The 21674-nt window shown below is 34.8% G+C and overlaps 1 protein-coding gene across 4 annotated transcripts in view; it reads left to right on the forward strand.

Moving 5' to 3' along the window:
• The window catches only part of CPEB3 (cytoplasmic polyadenylation element binding protein 3), a 96826-nt gene that overhangs the window by 29558 nt on the left and 45594 nt on the right, over positions 1-21674 (forward strand). For 3 of the 4 annotated variants that reach the window (XM_049810436.1, XM_049810437.1, XM_049810438.1), the window contains exons 3-4: positions 3650-3809; positions 15212-15268. In XM_049810436.1, coding sequence (XP_049666393.1) covers positions 3650-3809; positions 15212-15268 — 217 coding nt within the window. The remainder of the gene's footprint in view (positions 1-3649; positions 3810-15211; positions 15269-21674) is intronic. The other variant, XM_049810440.1, reaches the window with a different exon arrangement.

Raw genomic sequence — 21674 nt, forward strand, 5'->3', positions numbered from 1 at the left:
GTCTGTCATGGATGAATGTATAGATAACAACCAAGGGCTGGGATTTAAAGTTCTGGGACCCATATCTTCTCTAAGAGTTGTTATTACTAAGCTGTTTTTCTTTCAAGACTAGAGTATTGTAAGAACTGAAATAGGCTGCCGTATATGCTAGCAGCTAAAAAGGAAGGAGCTGCTGTCTGTACACAGCAAAAGTACAATCCAACATGGGCAGGCTGTACTTAATCTTTTGGTAGCTTAATGATTGCTGCGTAGCCAAAGGCAGTGCCTTGTAACTGGAGATTTCTCTTTTATCCATAATGTAGTTTATCTAAGTCGGTCTTAGGATCTTTGTCTTCTCTGGAAGGTCCTAGCAGATTTTCCAGACTTGCTGGATTTTCAAACTTCTTTTCCAAGTTTTTTATTCTGCTTTATCATTCTGTATTTTATATTTTGATTTCCATTCATGGTCCTAGTCCCGGAACTTCCTTGCAAAGTTCTCATGTGCTACTAAGGACCTTTATGAATTGTTTCCGTTGTTGGGATTGTTTGGCAGTAGATCGGTAGCTTGTGGAAACAATGCAAAAGGCAAATGTGGGAGATGGAACAGCATCAGTTCACAAAACCAGGAGAACCTGTTCATGCTGAGAAACGAGAAAACATCATCTCGTGCGTGTGTGTGCAGAAGCACCAGGCTTCTTGGAAGAAATTGCTGAATTTAGGAAACAATCTTCAAATCTGCTGAGTACAAATAAATTACTACTGAAATGAAAGCTACTAAGAAAAATGGTAGTAGCCCTTTTACTTAGGAGCTAGAATGTTAGCCCTGACTTGTTCATTTTATCACCCACACTACAAAATCTGTAGTCAGCATGCGTTATACTTATGCACATGCCACAATATACTCGTAAAAATCTGTTGTGTCTAAATTTCCTTTACTTGATCTAGCTTGCTCAAGTACTATAGTGGGAAGTGTTATAATTGCCTAGGTAAAGGGGTTTGATCAAATTGATCTTCCTGTTGCCAATGTAGGTCTAATTTAATCTTGAAAATATATTGCAGGTTTGTAAGCCCCTTAAAAGGTTAGAAAGATCATGCGTTCTAGCAAACCTTGCCTTCGATGGTATGATTTTTTTTCTCCCTTTTTTTCACATATGACCATGTGCACAGCTTCTTGGGAAGCTTTAGAACGAAGTAGGATCTCCCAGGGATTTGCTGCTATAGTAGCATACTTAAAATATAACATACATATGTTAATAAAGGACAATTAAATTAAATTTGTAGGCTGTGTCCCCTTCTGAACTCACTCCTTCCGGCCTCTAAGACTGTAATCTCAGGCATGTTTAAAGCTGGAATAAACTATCATTGTGGCAAAAGCAGCAGTCCTGCCCTTTTGCTGTCCTGCCAGTGTTGGTTTTGCTAGCTCAGGTCTGCTACAGCTATATTGTAATCTAGATCAGGGGACTGATCTGACTGAAAAATACTTCCCCACCCCTATTTAGGACACAAGCTGTATCTTTGCTTTCATATTTTCTCTTCAAAAAGGTGCCATAGTTCTGTATTGTAACACCTTGCCCCCTTACATGCTCACAGTACAGGTACTTAAAAGAAACAAATGGAAAAAGGTGGCTAAAATTCTTGCTTTAGGGAATAATATTGATCCTATTTAATCAAGTTACTAATATATCACGAGAATGGAATTTTTTTTACATCCAAGTTACACTTCTTCTTTTCAATCTAGTCTTGCATTTCTTTAAGGAATTGCATATGAAATAAAACAAACTCTTCTCTCCTACTACATATTACTAAGCAGTGGGGGTTTTTAACCAAAATAAATTTTTCTGTTAGAAAAAAATTACTTCAGGGTTTTGGTGTTTTGGTTTGGATTGTGGTTTGGGTTTTTTTTGTCGTGTCCCCCCCCCATCCCCCCGTCCCCTCCCGATCTATTTTAGATTTCCTGGGCATAAATTTTTATATTCTATATGTATTGATCCACTTGGGTAGGTGAACAAGTACTTTTTTAAATACAGTATACAAATGGTGGCATTCTAAGCAGCTGTAGAAGACGAAAATCATCAACAATGGAAACTGAGAATCAGTGAGCTCATTTGAACTTTAGTGCTTAGTATAGCTTCTAACAGAAATGAATTATTATTCTTTGGACATCATGTTTGACTGCCAAAAAATGCTCAATAGATGAAATAAATTTATGAAGAAAGTAGTGCTAGTCCACTTAAAGAAAATACAACATTAGCATGTTGGAGAAGGGAAGTTGGATCTTCAGTTTTGAGTAGATAGTCTGTGGGAACACGAGATTTTTGGCAGTAAGATCTGTATTTCAGAGCTTTCAGTAACAGCAAACTTTTAATAATGTGTATTTATTTAAATTCCAGAACAGGAATATTAAAATAAAGCTTAATTATACAAGTCAGTGAGCTAATTCTGTCCTTTAATTTTATTTAAAGACCTAAGAAAAAGAGGGTTCCAAAAAAATTATACTTATTAAGACAAAACTTTTGTTACATTTTCTATGGATACCGCTGTTTCTTGTCTGAAGATTTTAAATTTTATTCTTTCAAGCAAGAAGATAATCTTGTAGTAACCAGCATGAGGAAAACATTGTTCCAGGAATTTTGGGGGGATATTACAATGAAGGTTTCAGTTTGCACAGTAGAATGTTATACCACTCTTTATTAATTGTAGCATAATACAGTGTACAAAGAAAAACTGCTATCTTTTACATATTTGTACTTTACTTTTTTTTTATGATGGTGATGAGAATAAGAAAATTAATGTTTTTTAGAAACTGTCTGACTACAAGGGGCCGTTCTGTTATGCCTTCCCATTGTGTACGGTACTGTAGATACATGGGCATGGGTAGATTGTTCCCTCCATAAGATTGTTCCTGAACTTTGAAACTGGTTATTTTTATAGGCCTGCTAAAGGTTGTTTGTGGTTTGTTGTTTGGTTTTTTTTCTTTTTCCCCTTTTACTTTAAGAACAGAAGCTAAACTACAGTGAATTAAAAATGAGAGATTCAAACAATACAAACCAACCCTTCCTCAGGTTTTTGAGTGCCCTAGTGTGAAAGTGTTGCATATCCTATCTTGCTTTTTGTTTTGTTTTGCATCTAGTGTACTTCCCTTAAACCTCTGAGATTCATGTTAGACATCTGAAATATTACTTTGTACTTTCCGGAACAGCAGTGCATGCTGGCATCTCATGCATTGCTTGCTTCTGCTCTGATGTTAAGGTAGCACCATGATAGAAGGCAGATGATGAAGTTGTAAAAAAAAAAATAAAATAATCTCTGAGCTCTGAAACAATTTTACTTCTCTAGTATAAACATCAATATTGCTTTACTTCTAAGTTCTTATTTAAATGATAATGTTTAGAATTAACTATTGTTTGTATGTATATTTTTAGAATTGTTAAAAAGCCTCTCTGCATAGCTGTACTGGTGAAAGCAGCAGTTGCAAAAAGAAGGGTATCATTTTAACAACTGTAGGGTTATATTAATCAAATTTTTTTGTAATATAAAAAGTTCCATCAAGAAGAAATGTAGAATTGGATGCTGGAGTTTTATAAAATAAGAAATAAGCCTGTGTTAGAAAATGATTTTTTTCTATAACAGTCTTTCTTTCCTTTTTTTTTTTCTTTTTTTTTTCTTCTAGGACCGGAATAGGCCCTATGACACTTTTAACTTGCACTCTTTGGAAAATTCCTTAATGGATATGATAAGGACTGATCATGAGCCTCTGAAAGGTAAACACTACCCTCCCAGTGGCCCACCAATGAGTTTCGCTGATATAATGTGGAGGAATCATTTTACAGGTTAGGAATATTCATATGTCCATGCTTGCTTGGTGTTTAAACAAAAATCAGCTTTTCAGTATTGCTATAAACTTTTTGCTAATGAATGAGTTGTCAGTTATGTAAAACTTCTGTTTTCACATCTTAAGATAATCATCTCTACTGTGGGAAGATAAGGTGAAATGTGTATACATTTATTATAAGTGCACAATCATAATATTATCTAACTGGCATTTCTGAAACTTGGTTTTGTGTATGAGCAAATTGCACAGTTGGGTCTCCTGCTGCAGTCAGTTCAGAAAATTTGTAGTGTAACTAGAGGCCAATTGTTATGTTCAACATCTTATTCAAAGTTAATACTGCTCTTATTTTTGGATCATCAGCGAGGATACAGGGTTTTAAAACAACCACTGTATCAGGGTTACTGTCTACAGTTGTTTCAGGATCCTTTTAAGAAAAAGTATCTTAATTTGGATTTCAAACTGTTAGGGGGAGCCGAAAGCTATTAGATGTTGTTATGTGCTGGGAAAATTTTTATTATTTATGCTACTAAACTGTGTTTGTTCAACCAGGTGTAGTTTTGGCGATTAAACCATTTCTAATACTTAGCTGATACTGAATAATGAAAGGTTGTGGCAACATTTAAATGAACAAATATTCCTGATCGACCTGCATACTCCTCTGTCTTAATCTTTCATTGGTTAAGTTTAAAAATAGGTACATATTCTTGCTCACATGCATTCTTGCTGACTTGGAAGACTGAAGCTATTAGTAAGCTGTATACAAAGGAAGTATTGAATTAGAAATGAGTCTCAGACTCTAAGAAGTCAGGACACTGGAACTGGTAGAGAAGAAATTTAGTTGTGTATGGTGCATCCTATGCTAATGCTTATATACATACTTTTCTGATATCATGATTGCCTTGTTTGCTCACCTACCCATTTATATATTACAGGTGGAAAAATATTTTTTCTTGGTCTAAGGTCGTGTGCCTTTTTCACCATCTTTCTGGGTACAGAGGGTTTTTGCAACCATACCGAGCTGTGTTGTGTACTCTCAGCTCTCTTAACCTGTGCTTTCCACTATTATCTTGAAATTTGCTGTGCTATAGCCTTCATGTGTCTTTAACCATTTTTCAGCTGTCTAAAATGGCAAGAAATACTCTCATGTCTATTCTGATCATGGTCGTCCAAACTAAGTGTTAACCTGAAACTTTTAAAAAACAAGCTCAACAAAATTGAGATTTCTACTGGATGTACATTTCGTATGGCTGGTATTAAAAAAAAACCAAACAAAAACAAACCCAACCCCAAGTTGCTAGTAAGTAGATTTAAGTATTTATTGTCTCTTATTAAATGTATTATAATCAAACTAAAACTCCATGATTTTTTTAATCAATATTTATTTAAATTTACAAATTGAGACTAGTTTCTTAAAGACTGAATTTCCATATGAGCCTGAGTGTGGGGAAAAAAAGAGAAAGATTGGATTAGAAATTGTATTGGCTTAGAAATTGTATTACTCTAGAAAAAGACTTTAACATCATACAAGTGCAATTTTGCTTCTACTTTTATTACTGTCCCTTTGTAACCATTTAAAAATGTTAGCACATAAAATAATAATAGGTACAAATCTTTAATTCTTTTGCGTTGTTGTGTCATTCTGTCAAGAATAGTTTCCAATACTTAGCTGAGCTTAGTCTATGTAAATGTTGCATGTAGCTTATTCCACAGCTGTACCTGAGTGTCACAATACTATTTAATGTTGGTGTTTTGCATGAGATAGAAATGAAATTCTTGGTTTCATTAAGCATTTCCGTGCTTTTCAAGATAAGTAGCCTTTGCAAAACAAACAATTTTTTCCATCTCTACTAGGTTATCAATATATGTAGGAGACTGATTTACATGGACACTTGAAAGCAGTAGGAAGTGTTTCCCTCTGCTGAAAAAGTAAAATCAAAGAGTTGGATATTAATTTTAAAGTTTGAGTTGATCTTTTCCATTCGCTAGTGGGACTGTTAGCTTTACATTTTCTTACAAACATTTCTGTCACTTACTGGATGTGCTCATTTTATCTTGCTTTGTCACTGTGCCGCTCACCTGTTTTGGCCTTCCTCCCTTGTTACTCAGCTGTCTTCCAGCTTCCAGTCCAGTAACTGCTGAAGTCTTGTTTACTATTAGTTATCTCTATCTCTGCCCAGCTGGTTTTCTTCCCATTGATATAGTTAATTCCCTGTCTTGCTTTCTTTTCCTCCTCCCTCTATCTACATACAGGGCTTACTTTGCTAACCTCCAGCCTTGGCTTGACCTAGTGTGCACTTTCCTCCTGTTTTCACACTATGCAGCATGACTGGCAATATCCATAGAAGTGGCTGTTTCAGGACATGCTCATTCTCCCTTCCAAGCAGTATTATCTTCCTCTGTGTTAGATAAAGAAAAATAATGAGATGGTTTTCAAATGACTTTTTTAATTGTTCACCTTTTGGTAAACGAGCCTTGTTTTCTCAAACAATTTTAGCTAACAGTGCTTCTGCCCTTTCCTGTCAGTTGGCCTTATATTTACTATCCAAATTTTTAAATGGAAAAAGTGAAAAGATGAGTACAAAAAGCCTCTGATTTTTGAAAACACAGAAAGATTTAACTCTAGAAAAGCTATACATGTCTTCGAGCCTCCAGTGCATGTTACGAAGCCAGTGCTGCTATTTCAGGATCATTTCAGCCTGCTACTGACAACAAAGTCTTCAGCAAATGCATATTTTTAGAAGTACTGTCTGTATATGTATTCATTAGTAAAAAATTGCAGGTGGTTTATCTGAAGTTTGAAACTTTGCTTGGTACATAGCCCTTCTGGGCATATGTGGCCCCTCACATCCCAGCAGATACTTGAAACAAAAAATAGTTATCTTAGATATAGAGCAAGGGCTGTAGATTAGAATGTGGGTGGGAGGGTTAACCATAGAAGATTCTAATGTGAAGACCAAATTGAAATGGTTCTGGGATGTTTTCCTCTCATTTTGGGGTAAAAGTTCCTCATGCTCTGCATTTTTCAGTGGAGGTAGTGAAGAAGCTCGGGGTGAGAAAGGAAGTCTATCCTCTTGTTTGTAGTAGTTGAAGCTTCATACCTTCTCTGAATCTGAGGTATGATCAGACTTTGTCCTGCAGGCCATGGAAATCGAGTGTATTTCAAGGTCACCAAAGCAGGTCACTTTTTTAAAGCATGATCCACTTGGCCTTGAGAGGGCCAGGTTCTCTTGTGGAACAAGAGAAATGCTGAAGGATTGTTAGTGTAGCAGAAACTAACTGATCCTCAGTCTTACAATATTGAATTACTTGTATTGAACGAGTGCTAACTCAGTCTGACTGGCAGGCTGGCTTGGTGCTCTTCAGCTAGGAGAGCTAGGGTCACTTAGTTCTTTTTAGGTGTTTCTTGCAGTAAGAGAGATTTGATACCAAGCTCTGAGGTTTCTGGACTTAAGTTACCAGCTTATGCATCTATGTTGCATTTTATCTTGAGCCCAGTCTTGGGAGAAAGTGTGCAGTATCGGCTCTTAGTCTGTTTCTGTCTAAAACTGCTTTGTTTTTCTCAGCTTTTCTTGCCAGATGGGGTACCCTGCTGTAGGTTCCTGTATTTCTATCCTTGTAGTCTGGGAACTGTGTAACTTTACAAATAGTTTGCCATTTTCATGTTTTGAGATCTAAAGAATGTAAACTCATTAGAAAGGAAGTCTCATTTTCTTTTCTCCTAAGACAGTTAGGCAGACTTCCTAACCTGCTTTCTCTGCCATCAAGACCAACTCCAACATTTTTCTTCTCTTTCAGTCAATACTCACAAATCCTTTTCTCCTTTCAAAAAGGTGGAAAAAAAGAGGAAAAAAGTACAGTAAAGGAATTGTTAAGCTTCTTCTAGTTAAAGACGAATTACTGTATATGGCCAAGGGAATCTGGTTGTTCCCTGTGTCAGTCATAACCAGGCCTATATGACAGAAGAGTGCAATATCTTCTAAGATGTTTTTCCTGAACTTATTTATTTCCTGAGTTGCTCATAAAATATATTATATACTACAAAAACATGGGAGAGAGTTTTGCTTTAACAAGGAAAGGACATATTTGCAGTATTTTATAACCTGTTGGTATTTACATATTGCTTCTACCTAATGCTGTAGGGCAAAACTGAATTATCAGAATAACTATAGGTAGATGCTACTTATTAATGACTAAAAAATTTTTTTCCTACATCAGTGTCTCCTGTCGATGGTCTAATATGTCACTGTTGCAATATGTTTATCTTTGTCAAACTATTGCACTCCAACACAGAGAGAGGCATTCTGATCTATAAAAAAATATTTTGATCAGTAGTAGCTAGCAGCTGCCTTTGTTCTATTTTTAAATAATTAAATAAAATATTTCAGCTGTGTTAGATCATATGCTATGCACATGTGCTACTGACAGGTCATGAAACTGAATCAAAATATAAAATTGAGGAGAGAAATCATGTCACTTAAATATTTATTTTAAATTTACTGCTACATAGATAACTGTAATATTTGGGTTTTATTCTATATCAGAATGGAAACAAACTTCGTAATGTGCAAATCCCCAACTAACAAAAATTCTGAGGTTTTTGTGAAGTATCAGTGTGACACATCTTCAAGTATGAGTATTTGGAGACAATACATGTACAAGGAGAATTTCAAGAGTAGGCTTTATTAAAATTAATTTTGATGGGTATCATACATAAAAAGATACATAAAATATGTGCTGATTATGTCATATTTCAGTGGAATGTACATGCTGCTTGACTATCTTAGCATTTGTTGTTCTGAGATTTGTTTGAGGCTTTGAATACAAATGTACAACAGTTCAGAAGTAGAAACAGCATCTGTGGGGAAACTTTTTATTTTGATTTTCAATACTTAATATAATGACACCCATATATCTGCACAACAGAAAACTGAAGTTACTGGGGTTACTACTTTTTCACTATTGTAAAGACTGTCTCAGGTCATATGAACACTAAGTAAAATTTAAGATTTCTTGTTTATTCTTAACTATATTGTTTATGAGGTTTGACAGCAGTGTTTCGAGATTATATGCAACTTAGACAATATTGTGGTACATGTAGAATGGACCTTTACTTTTCCATCTTGATCTTCAGTTAAATTCAACGTATGCCACCAGATTTCGTTCAGCTCTAATTGTTCATAAGCTTTTTGTAAACAATGCAGTAGGTTCACCACATGACCTGAGAAAAGTGAAGGTGAATGGATCATATTTGTGTTTGCAGTCAGCAGCTGAACACAAAGGTCGTGCAAATAGAACAAATGTTGTCATCTCAGGCCTAGAAATGGTACCACCCAGTTAGAGCTTTTTGCAACACTTCCATTAGAAAAAAGTACACTGTAACAGCATTTCTCAAAATCTCAGTGCTCATCAGACACCTTTCTGTAAATGCATGTGAAAACCAGAGTGAGCCGACAGATGTGTTTGTACATCTATTTGTGTGTAAACTTAGGCCACTCAAGGTAATCCTGTTAAAAGAAACATACTCTGTTCCCTTTCCATTTGAAACTCTGCTAATTTAAGAAAATCCTCTTTAATATTTTTTCAGTACAGAATAAGACCATTAAATGGTTCATATTTATTAAATTAAAATAAGTTCTTTCTTCAGTGATCCTGTAGTACGATCATACTTGCTAATTTGCTGCTGGCATCCAGGATGTCCTTGTCTTTGACCTGTTGAATCTGTTTTGGGCGGGATTGGTGGGGGTTTTTCATTTGGTTTGTTTAGTTTAAGGAGTGGTGATATAGATATCAATTTTTTCTTTTTATTTTCATTTTTTCATTGTACTATTGAAGACTGGCCTTGCAGAAACCTGAAGCTCTTTTTCTTTTTTTTTCTTTTCCACTTCTCTACTGTTTTGAGGGTTTTGTATATTTTAGCATAGATTGCTAATGGAAAAGTCTGCTTTCATATTGGTTTATTTTATCCCCCCCCCCCCCCCCAACTCACCAATAAGAATACCAATATTGCTCTTTTGAGTACAGTTCTAAAAGTACACGTAGAATGGGTATATGTGTACATACATTTGTCTATCCCTTACAAGTAAAGCCAAATCTCTTTTTATGTTCATCAGGTCTTGCTTTTAAAGTACTAATATTTTGAAAATATAACCATTCTCAAGCTAACAATGTTGGCACTATTTAAATATATTCAAGACCTTTGTGTTTTATTGGAGCAATGTAATTTACTTACGAAGAGTACATTTTGTTGTAATATATATGCTGCTATATTTTATAGGTTTCTTTCTCTATTGATGGCGTGTATTTGTGTAGTCAGTGATAGGAAGAACTTAGTATCAGCAAGCTTTATTACTGATATTCATAGCTGATAATTATATATTTCTGTTCCAATTACCACAATATGTATTTGCACAGTAAAAATATAGACATGTAAACACAGTAATAGTTCTTCATATTTCCCTTCTGGTGAACAATAGTATTTTTTGTTCTGCTGAGTATGTTAATGTGTAGAAGATATGTAAGTCACAACTAGGTGTTTAAATTATGGGTGTGAACAAATGGCAGATAGACTTAAAAAAAAAGGATGGGGGGGGTTAGAAAAAAGAAAAAAAAAAAAACAACAGACCTCTTCAGCGAGTTACCTTTTTATTTTTATAATTCTTTATGCAGGCCTTTGCTTACACAGTTTTTGCTTTTGAAATTGTTTTGGGTACGTATGTTGAGTTAGGATAGCATCAGTTTCAGGCGTCTGTTTTTGTGGGTAGAGGAGAGAGAATGGTCTGAGGTCTACTCAGGTAAAAATGATTAAAATTCTTATATATACACACATGCTTCATGCTTTTTGGCCATTTGTGAATCATGGAGCAAAGACTCATGGTTGAGGTGGGGTATGGGGGTGTGTGTGTGTGTATATGGGTGTTAGATTGTGCTGTAAACTAGGCTTTCGAATACATGTGGGTCATATTTTTGAGAGAATACTGGTCTTGCTTTGATTTTTGCACTCTTCTGTGTCTAAATTTTGCTCTACCCCACTTGCTACCTATCCATCCAAATAACTATTGCTGTTTTGTAATGCCTTTTGTTGACACCAACTTTGAAATCATTAGACAGAAGAGATAAGAATGATAAAGGAGGTATTATTACTAAGGAAACATAGCAGACCTAGTCCTGTTGCCAGTTTCATTTGACCTTGCCACTGGAGTCTCTAGTCAAAACTTGTAATTGATATCAACAATGATATTAAGAACTATGTAAGAGGAAGTTCTCATTCCCAGTAAGTTCAGGACAGGTCAAAAGCAGGCCAGCTTGGCTATTTTCTAGCAAATATTATGCCAAATATTGCTGAATTGGTATAAGTGGTCTATCTTGGTGAAAGCCATGAAGTGTAACAGTGCCAGAAGTTTTACTCAATATATAACCAACAAACATTGTTTCTTGGAATATTGATTGTAACATGAAAATGATGACAATAGGTAGGTAACTGTAACCCTAAAAATCCTTCACTGAGTGAGTGTTCATGTCCAGGAGCCAATTAGGATTTCAGGTGTTCAAAAAACCATAGAGCACTTAGAAAGACAAAATGGATAAAAAGAGAAAATGAATTCAGAAAGCTCTTAAAGCAAAAACAGTAGTTACAGATCTGGAACTGGTTAATCACTGGTGTTTGTTTCAGACATGGGAAAATAATGGTAATACCAGCACATATATACAAAGATGAAATCAAAGATCAGTGTTACACTTAGTTGTAAACAAATTGTGCTCATAAGCTTGAATATCTGCTAAAAAATAGTGGATTTTAAAGCTGAGATTAAGGGGACCACTATAGGCAAGCCTGGCACTAGACTCTGTCAAAAAAACTGCAATAGTGGTAAAACTGTGCCTGATATCCAGGTTTGTTATTTCTGGAACAACATTCTTTCTCAAAACTGTTCATGTAACTTGAAATTCTCTAGACAATTAAAAAAAATAATATTATCTATTTGTGAAAGATTTAATGAAGAGATTCATATGTGGGAAGGGTATACTTCCTGAAGTTATTGGAAAGATTTTAGAATTGTTTCAAGATCATGACTCTTTTCCACAATGAATGAGGTGAAGTTAAATTCCATTTAACATCTTATTTCCTATATAATACAGAAGAGAAGATGTGCATACTTGAGATGTGCTCTGAGAAGGAATCAGGCTCTCTGCCATGACAAGCATGACACTGGACATGCAGCAGAGCACTTAGGCAGTCCAGTCAGCAAAGTGTCTCCAAATAATGTTAGGAAAGAGAATTTAAGGAATTCAATGACATAAGATATGCAAAAGTGCAGCCTGTGCTATACAAGAATCATTAAACCCTCTTTTATACTCTTTAAATGTTTAAAGACCAAGAAGTATACAACTGGATTACTTTTTTTTAAATTAGGAATTGAAAAGACTTATGTAAAAGAGTGGTTATTGTTGCAGCCTAACTGCAGTAATATAAGTGAGTGCTATAAAAGCATATAATTGAAAATATACTCAGTAGGTAGTTATGAAACCAAGACGGGCAAACTGAAAATGGCAGATGTATACCGAGTACCAGTACTGGGGATGCTGTTACTGGAAGGGTTCCTATTTATGACTTCAGTAAACTGCTGGAGTCTGTAACTTCTGTGCTGTAACTTCTCTGTGTTTCTGCTTATTGTGCTTAAGATTCTTGAAAAGTAGAAATGTTATCCAGATATTTAATTTTAAAATTATAGTTAGAAATATGTGCCTAAAACGTCATAAAGTTACAGGTAGCATAAATGTGCTTTTCTTAAAATTGATTGTTTTCTGATAGTAATTTCTGCGTTTAACCCAAATATATCCTTGAAAGTACATATTCTTAATTACATTTCACAGTTTTACATTACACCTTTAAATGAATAAATTTATAGTTTCCTTTTTGTGCTCTCTTCTTATTCCTTAGATAATTATGCAGTTTCATAATCTGCATATGGCCTCTTTTTTTCAATTGAATAACTTTCTTCAAACAGCAAGATATTCAAATGTTGTAGCTAATATGAAAGGCTATATAATTATTGGTAACTGTCTTATGATTGGTGCATTACCAGTCTGTTTTGAATGCTTTTGATACAGGTGTGTTTTGAAAGTATTCCATTAATTTGTTTCTATAGAATTGCACTAGGGGACCTCTGAAGATGCACAGAATTATTCCACACTATTGCTTAGCTCAGTGTGAGAACTTGTCCTTCTACTTGTGCTGCTCTGTATTTTTCTGCTCCTCTTAAAAGATAGCTGACAAGAACTGTTTAAAAATAGCAGGCCAAGGGCAGGTGACAAAATGTCACACAAGCAGCACCTGGTCCACTGATAGCCTGGAGGGAGGAAAAAAACAAACCCAGATGTCACAGATATGATTCTATTTCTGAAGCTGGTCAAACAGCAGAATTTCAGCTTCAGCAAAGGAAAAGAAAAGGGCCATCCAAGCATTATGCGTTTAAATTTTACTCTAGTTTTTTCATAGCAGTTCCCTTTTTTCTATTACAAGTATTAGTTTGCAAGTATAGATTACTATATACACCTTTTCTCTTTACAAGTAATACCTGTAACCTCAGGCCCATTAATATGCTGTGAAGGAAAAGGGAATTAATGTCAATCTGGCAAGATTTCTGAAATATTTTAGCACAAGCTTGTACCAACTGAAATAATAGCAGCTTTAATGTTTCTGCAGTGCCAGATCAATGTGAAAATATGTATAGGAGAATTATGTCTGTAATTATGGAATCTGAAGTCGTTCATGAAGGTCTCTCTAAGAAGCTTTGCTCGAGGAGTTAGAAAGTAAAAATGGAAATTTTATTTATCTTCCTTCTGCCCCTGCTTCTTTCTGGAGGTGCTGTTTGCTTCGTAGTCTTACTGTGGCAACACTTTTTTCTAAAAGAATGAGAAAATTATAATGTGAAGAAAATATGTATTTGCTTTTCTTAAACTGCTTGTGACAGTTTCAGAAGTGTACTGAAACTTCATGTTGCATCTGTTCAGAAAGAATATTAATTACAGCACAGCAGTTGCTGTGACTGGAAATAGAAGACTTTAACTTATTGATAGGAACTAAAAATGTTGGAGAAGATGGGCTTTAGTTCTGCTTTGTCAAATCTTATTTGTTAAAACTTGATTTTGCAGAAGTACACAGGAACTTAATGGCTGTATTGGTTCTTCAGTATAGTGAGTGGGTCTTGAGCTCCCATATGTGAATGCCAACGTGAAGAAATGTAAACTTCCTGCTTCCTTAGCTCCCAAATTTAACCACAAATCTAGAGATACGGAGAGCATATGAAATGGATTACTACACTTGTCAGTAACTGAAGTTACTTACATTACTTAATTGAAATAAATTTTTATGAGGCTATAATGATCCTTTTATATCTTTTTCCAAACAAGGACTAATATCAATTCCAGCTTTCAAATTGTTTTGGGGGGGTTAATTAAGAAAGTCCTGTTACAAAGTTTCTTCAGGGTAAGTTTTTCATATTTCAGCTGAGTTAAATAGTATCTAAATCTAAACCTAATCTGAACAGTGGTGGAGTTGGCTCATTTTTTGCTTTGATGGTAAAGGTAGATTTCTGTGGAGTAAGCCTCCTTTGAAACTAAGTAATCTTGTGTGAATTTGTTCCGACTTCCAGTTCCTGAAGTCATCAGAGATCTTCTTAAGCCAACCTTTCAACTGATAAATCTCACTTAAGAAAATTGGTACTATTTTGCATGTCTCTGGCTTCCTGGAAATTGGCACCAGCAGAGTTCATTTGAATTTCATGGTGAACCTTCTATATATAATGGTCCCATATTATGGGTTAAGAATAAATTTTTTTCAAAGTATATACGAATGTATTCCATGAGAGCAACGCTCCCTCCAACCCATATCTTATCTCAAATAGTAAGTGACAGCAGATTCTTAGGGAAGAATACAAAAACAGGGTAAGAACTCTGCCTCCAGTGATCTGTTAACTCAAGAGCTTCTGATGCCACAGGTAGTATGGAAAATAGTGTTTTATTTTTTACCAATTAAGTGGAGTTTTTGTAATGCTGTACTTGTTATTTGAAGCCTGCTATAAATGGCATGACTGCAGCAAGGCTGAACTTTGAGGCCTTATTTTGAAAGGGTAAATGTCATACTTTCCTAGTAAAAAGTAAAGGGATATATTTAAAAATAATTATTTTATCATTTATTTTGTGATTTTTCAATATTTTAGGTACATAACACTAAAGGTACTACGGTGTTAAATACTATAAATCTGTATTCTTGGGAAGTCGTCTTCAGTGGATGGAAGATTTGGCTACCCTGACTGTTCATCCCCTTGAGCAACTTCTCATATTAATGAATTTAATTAAGCTTTGAAATAAAAACATTAAAAATAGCTTTTATTTACATTGCAGGGCGTATGGGGATTAACTTCCATCATCCAGGAACAGACAATATTATGGCTCTTAATAGTAAGTAGTTAATATCTAGTGGCTAATATTGTCATGTTGAAAATTATTTCCTACCTTTATCGTGTACATAGCTGTACAGTCAGACATAAATATGTGAAGTCATAATATTTGCATAGAAGTTTATGTGCACTCTCTTAAAATGATTTTCATAAATCAATCATCTCTGATTTCATTGGCAGAATTGGTGACTGTTTATATTAGCTTTAGAATAGCTTTATGTGTTCCACTGGAAGTTTCATAATGCCTGCTATAGATAATATTGCAAAACAATCTCTGTTGTTTCTTCTTTTGTGGGTGTGTATGTGTGTTAAATCTATAACTTTAATTTCTGGTATCTCTCGTGACATATTTCTTCTTATTGGATGAGTTGTTACAAGTTTTGCATATAATTGCCTTGACTGATGGAGTTTACTTTGTTGGTTTCCCCAAAACAATATGTAGACAAGACTAGAAAGAATGTTTAGACATCTAAGTAATGAGGAAAAAGTGTGGGGCTGAACTTCACTGAAAGATTATTGATTTGTTTGTGTTGGAAAATAAAAATAAATTAAAAAATTCCAGCCATGAACATATGCATTCAAAAAACCTGCCAAAATGGATCTGGAAGCTCTAGAGACAGCCTCGTATCTTGTAGTGGGCGTGTGTGTGGGATGGGATGTTAGGCACCAGCAGCATAATGTAGAACTGAACTATGCAAATCAAAGCATAGTTTTTGTCCATCTAATCCTAAGAAATGCTAACTATTTTGAAATGTCTGTTTTTGCTTACAATGTTGTATTAGAGGTGTTAGGATTAATTTATTAACTTCTCTAAAATTTTTTGCCTTTGCACTGTCTATAGAAGTTATACTGTGTATAGTTGAAAACTGCAGGTTTTCGTGTAGTACCAAACAGAATTAAAAAAATATTTTATAAATGTGAAGAACTGAAAATTTATAATAGACAAGATGCAAGGGTTTTAACGTTTGGCTTTAAATTCCAGCTTTTGGAACCTCTAAGACTTTGCTTGTGCTCTTTTTCTTAGTTTTACACTATTGATGATGAGGTGATATTTTGCAGAGTTTCTATTGTCATAGTTAGCATATGTGCTCCATTTTCTTATGGGGACATGAAATTATGGGAAATCAAGTAATTAACTGGGAGAAATGCTCCATTTAATTAAAGACTTAATTAAAAGAGGGAGGTGTTCATGTGGGTGTGCACTTGTGTAAATAAGTCCTACACAGGACAGTCTGCTGCTTTTTGACATGAATTCTGGTCTCAGAATGTACTTGTTCTAACATGGGCATTTCAATAAGCTGGTCACAATAGCAGGATAATTGTGAAGGTGGGAGATTATGATTGGATTTTGAGTTATTTTTTAAAATTGACATTTACAGTGGAATATATAGCAGTATTTGTTACAAAGTCTTGTAGAGATTTTTAAAAGACAGGAATGAAAAATAAATACAAAAAGCTATACTATATACTGTACTATATCAAACCAGGGCTGTTCCATTTTGGGACAACTCACTTTTATCCTGAACGGATGAATGTATTCTATTCTGATTTGTCATTGCTAGATGAATTTATTTTTTTAAAGTTGCCTCTTTAATCGATATAATATTTAAGAAAATGTTTCTTCCTGTCTAATTCCTTTGAAATTTTTACAGCAGCTATATAATCTAATTGTTTATAAAAAATAATCATCCTTTGCAGCTGTAGTCTTGGTGTACTGCTAAAATATTAGTATACCTAACTGAGGGACCTAAACAAAATATATTTATGCATTTCCAGTATTTTAAATATTATGGGTTTACTGAAATATTAGCTGTTTACAGACTTAAATAAACCTGGAATCACAAATATGCAATTTATGCAAAATAGTAGTGATTGTTCTTTTGAATGAAATCCAGTGCAAATCAAAACTCTGGATATGTTCCCATATATTTTCCCTCTCCTGCATCTCTTCTCCCTCACGTTCTTTACTAGGCAAGGTCACACCATTTTTGGCCATTACTAAAAGCCCAGAAGTTAGAATTATTGTACTGTGAAACCTGTTGGGTTTTGTTCTTAAATCTTTGAAGAGCTGAGAATAAAAGCAAGTATTCAAGTACATAAGCTTAAAAATTACTTTTTGTTATTTCAATCCTCTTTTGTATGCAGCTAAACCTGAGAAATTTAGAAGTATGTAATTCCCATGTGATCAATTACCTTTGTTATGAGGAATTATACTAAGGAAAGTTTGTCCAAGAAGAAATAGTCTTTCCTGTGCTGGAATGGTTGTGGTTTGGGTTTAAAAAATTAAAATAAGTAAAATAAAATAAAAATTCCCAGAAGATATTTCATCCCAGTAATTTTTGGAACAATTTGGAGAACTTGTGTAACTTGTTTAAATCATAATACCCACAATATCTATATATTTCTGTGAAACCAAACACTGTCTGCTGAATCTGCAAATCTAACCTTCACATTCTATTTATAGCCTTTGCTACATAAGCATTTTTCTCTTTTCTTGCGAAGATGCAGTAATAATCTTTAAGATTTATTACTCAAAGCTCAATTTCTCACTAACAGTATATGCAATGTTTTGAAGCTGGAAGACAGCATAGGCTAATGTCATCAGCAATGCAGAACTTCATGTGTTGCAGGGGAAGGGGAAGTTTTCTGAGAGTTGTTCATTTCTTTAGCTCTTTCTCATCCTTTATGGCAACACTTTCAACTGTACTTCAGCTGGTATTCTTATTTACTGATTACAGCCTTTTGAAACTAGGGATTTTCCTGACTGACTGTCTTGAGCTACTGTCTGTAACTGTTGAAAGGGATTGTTTAGTTTGAAGGAAGGTGTTGGTTGCTTAGTTGGCAGGGCTTAGTGTAGAGCATACTACCACCATTTTGTTCATCATTGTGCAAAGCAATAAATCATCATCATCTCAAAACACTGAGTTCTGAAATAATAAAATTAGTGACATGGAAGAGATTACTTTTACGTGCATAATTATGATGAATCTCTTCTTGTCGTTAATGGCATTATGCTTGTGTACATACACAAACTGTTGCACATGTGTATAAGCAAGTTTGGTTGCACATGTGTATAAGCAAGTTTATATTGTAGAGGTTCTTGAAGTTATCTTTCAGAATTAGGCTTCTATTGAACAATGCAATGTTCAAATATTCAGAGATATCTGAACATAATCCTAAAGAGCATTTAAACAAAAGGAAGATGGAAATATTTAGATTTGAAACCTTTAGCGAAGGGGAGAAGCTATAGCTTCTGTCTATACTAGCTCTAATTGAAATTTCTTGAATTGAAATAGTGTTTTTATTCAAGTAGTGATATTGGTTTGTTAACTTTTTAATAATGTCATTCATACTGAGCTAAACAGTAGGGGAATTTTTATAAACTTTCATCTACAGCACCTTATTAAATACAATTGATAATGTAATTTCTAGGGGAAATGTGGCACAAATTGAACTATTGATTTTATTTATGTAAATTCATATATGAACTTAAAGAGAAACCATCTATTGACAATACTTTCAGTACGTGTTTGCAATACTAATTAAAAGTTATGTTTACAATACGAAGCAAACCACGAAAATAAATTAATTTGCTTTGCCAAAATTAACTCAAAGGTGTCCTCCATCCCCTTCTCTTGCTTGTATTCACTCCATTTGCAGTCATACATTTCTGCAGCCGTTGCTTCTCTTTGGGGGACACTGGATGTTCTCTTGAGTTAATATGTGCACCTTTTTAATTAGCTACATAAACAGGACTGAATGATCAGCATGAATACACAGTCACCTATGTGCTAGGTAGTGAGCTATCTTTAATGCTTCTTGTGAACTCCAGAAAGCCAACAATAAGCTTTAGTGGGAGAGAAGTATAGCAGGTGAAAAAGGGAGACAGGGAATAAGTGAGGGGGTGTGATCTTTCTAAGGAAGCACTGAACTGAATTGCTGGGATCCCAAATGAACTTCTGTAAAATGAGTTTAGACTAAGGTAGTTAAACCAACAAATGAGAAAAACCTTTGGGAAATGCTGGAGTTTTGGTTTTCCTAAAACTCCTCTGTACAGTGACTTTGCACTGCATTTGGGCTTCAAATGTTCCATCTGCTTCGAATGTTCATTCTTGTCTCATATGAAAATGTGTCATTTGTAGAGGTCTGGTACTATTTGCTCTGTATCTGACTGTCTTTTATTCTTTTCTTTAGTGTCATTTAGTTCTGTTTGTTCTGAGTAAAATAATTTGCAAAATACATTAAGGCAAGGGTTTGGGGCACCTCTTTAGATGTTTGTGTGGAGATTTTGTTTTTGTTTTAATAATATAGATAATAATTATGTGGGGAAGTCATCATGCCATGACGGAAAATGTAATGGCAGCAAAAGAATTCCATTTTTTATTTTCATGCTTCTATTGGTTTTAAAATTGCCTTGTTTCCTTAAAAGCTGTTGTACTTGGCTCTTCCTATATTCTGATGTATTGTTTCAAACACATAGAGTGTTTAGATATGAAAAAGTTGCTGAAAGAGCATTTTATATTTAAATCATTTGCCAATGTTCTTGGTATACCTTGAAATGAATTGCTCTGAATAGGAGGTTTATTGAACTATTTTTGTCTTGCAAAATCATGGGTTGGCAGTTTAATTGCAAGTAAAAGCTTGGGGTTTTGTAGTGATAATATTCTGGGAAAATGTGTGGCTAAATTTTGAGAGGCATCAACCTCTTCTAATAGTTTGGTACCTGCCTATAGGAATTTGCTGAGCTCTTTAGCCCAATTGCCGAGTCAGGTTACTAATGTGTTACTAGCTTATTAACATATGAGGAATAATAGAAAGGAATAAAAGCTACTGAGAGTGCTAATAAGGTTTGTAAAACTAGACCTAATTTAGTTGTGAAGAGATCAGAGTTTATTTAACTGGAAGGAAAAAATGGTGTGAAGTGTGACATAGCAAAGGCAGCAGGGTTCATAAGAATCCCGGAGTGTGTGAATTGCTGCTTTATGCATAAGCTTGTTAAGTTTTTCAGAACCAGCTGTACAGTTAGTATTGATGCCGTCTTGGGGGCTGTGAGGTGGGCTAGCTGGTTTCTCAAAGTTCCTTCTATAACTGTTTAATTAAAAAAAAAGGGGGGGGGGGCGGGGGTAAAGGTGGGGGAGCAATAAAACATGCTTTTTCTTCTTTCTTCAGTTTTTTATATTAACATCTGCACTTTCTGAGATCTGATTTGGCTGTTACTGAAGGCAGTATCTCTTATCAGTGACTGCTAAATTCTTTTTCTAGCAGAGGAAGATTTCTTAAACTGTATTCCTTTTAATCCAACTTCGTAGCTCTTTACTACCTTCTTGTTTGTTTGGGGTTTTTTACCACTTTTCCTGCCTCATAACCTCACCAATGTGCTTTTCTTTCATCTATGTGATCCTCTCTATTATGGGTGAGTGCCATCTGTTTCTTCAGAATTTTAAGAACAGGATTTGCCAGGCTGTTCTGCAAGCATTGTGTATGATGCTAGAAGAGAGGAGATGGCAGTCCAGAATTAGGTTTGGTAGATTGGAAGCAACATGAAGGAAGTTCCTATCAGCCTGGCTGTTAGAAATGTGAGTTTTATCATTAATCTGTTTTTTAAACTAAAACAAAGCAATGAAAATGGATAAGCCTTCCCTCCTGCACAGATGCTTGGCTGCTCAGTATGTCTAAGGAAGGAAGACCTAAGCTGTTTAAACAATAGTTTTGAGTATCAAATGCAGTTCACATGTTTGATCAAGCATTTGAGGTCCAATGTGTGGGCCTTAACTGCATACAGCTTGCATGTAGATTGTATTTTTCCAATGATGGGATTCATTTGTATATGTATGTCACCGTATGCTATCAGGGAGATTGTTGTAATGCTTGCATTGCTAGCATTGGAAAAAAGTGACCCAGAATGGACTGTTGGGGCTAATATCACCAAATTATCACAGTACCCATCTGCACATCCACCCCATCTATCAGTGGAAATTGAGAACCACCTTTTGAACCACTCTTAGATGAGCAATAATTCATCCTAATCCCAAATTATTTGGATTATGGTTTTTTTCCAAAGACGTCTTTAAAAAGACTGGAGGATAGAAGTCTTGTTCTTTGTGAACAGCTTTTCTAGCCATAGAAAAAGGGGGGGAAACCCCACTATTTTCTTAAACAAGCTATTTTGTTGCATTGCTCATCATGAAAAATAACCTCTCAAACCTCAACTGCTGAAACATGCTGAAGTAAAAATAATTGCAAAAGCTATCCCTGAAAAAGTGGGATGAGTGTTCTGCAAATAACAGATTAATATATAGAAAACTTTCTTTGGAAGCAAATAGATTTCTGTGCATATAAAGCTCAGTACAAACATACTGTGGCAAGGAACCTAAAAGTTAATACAGTGAACCAAGTTTAATTCTTTG

This window comes from Accipiter gentilis, chromosome 9 (genome assembly GCF_929443795.1).
Source record: "Accipiter gentilis chromosome 9, bAccGen1.1, whole genome shotgun sequence".
Taxonomy (NCBI): domain Eukaryota; kingdom Metazoa; phylum Chordata; class Aves; order Accipitriformes; family Accipitridae; genus Astur; species Astur gentilis.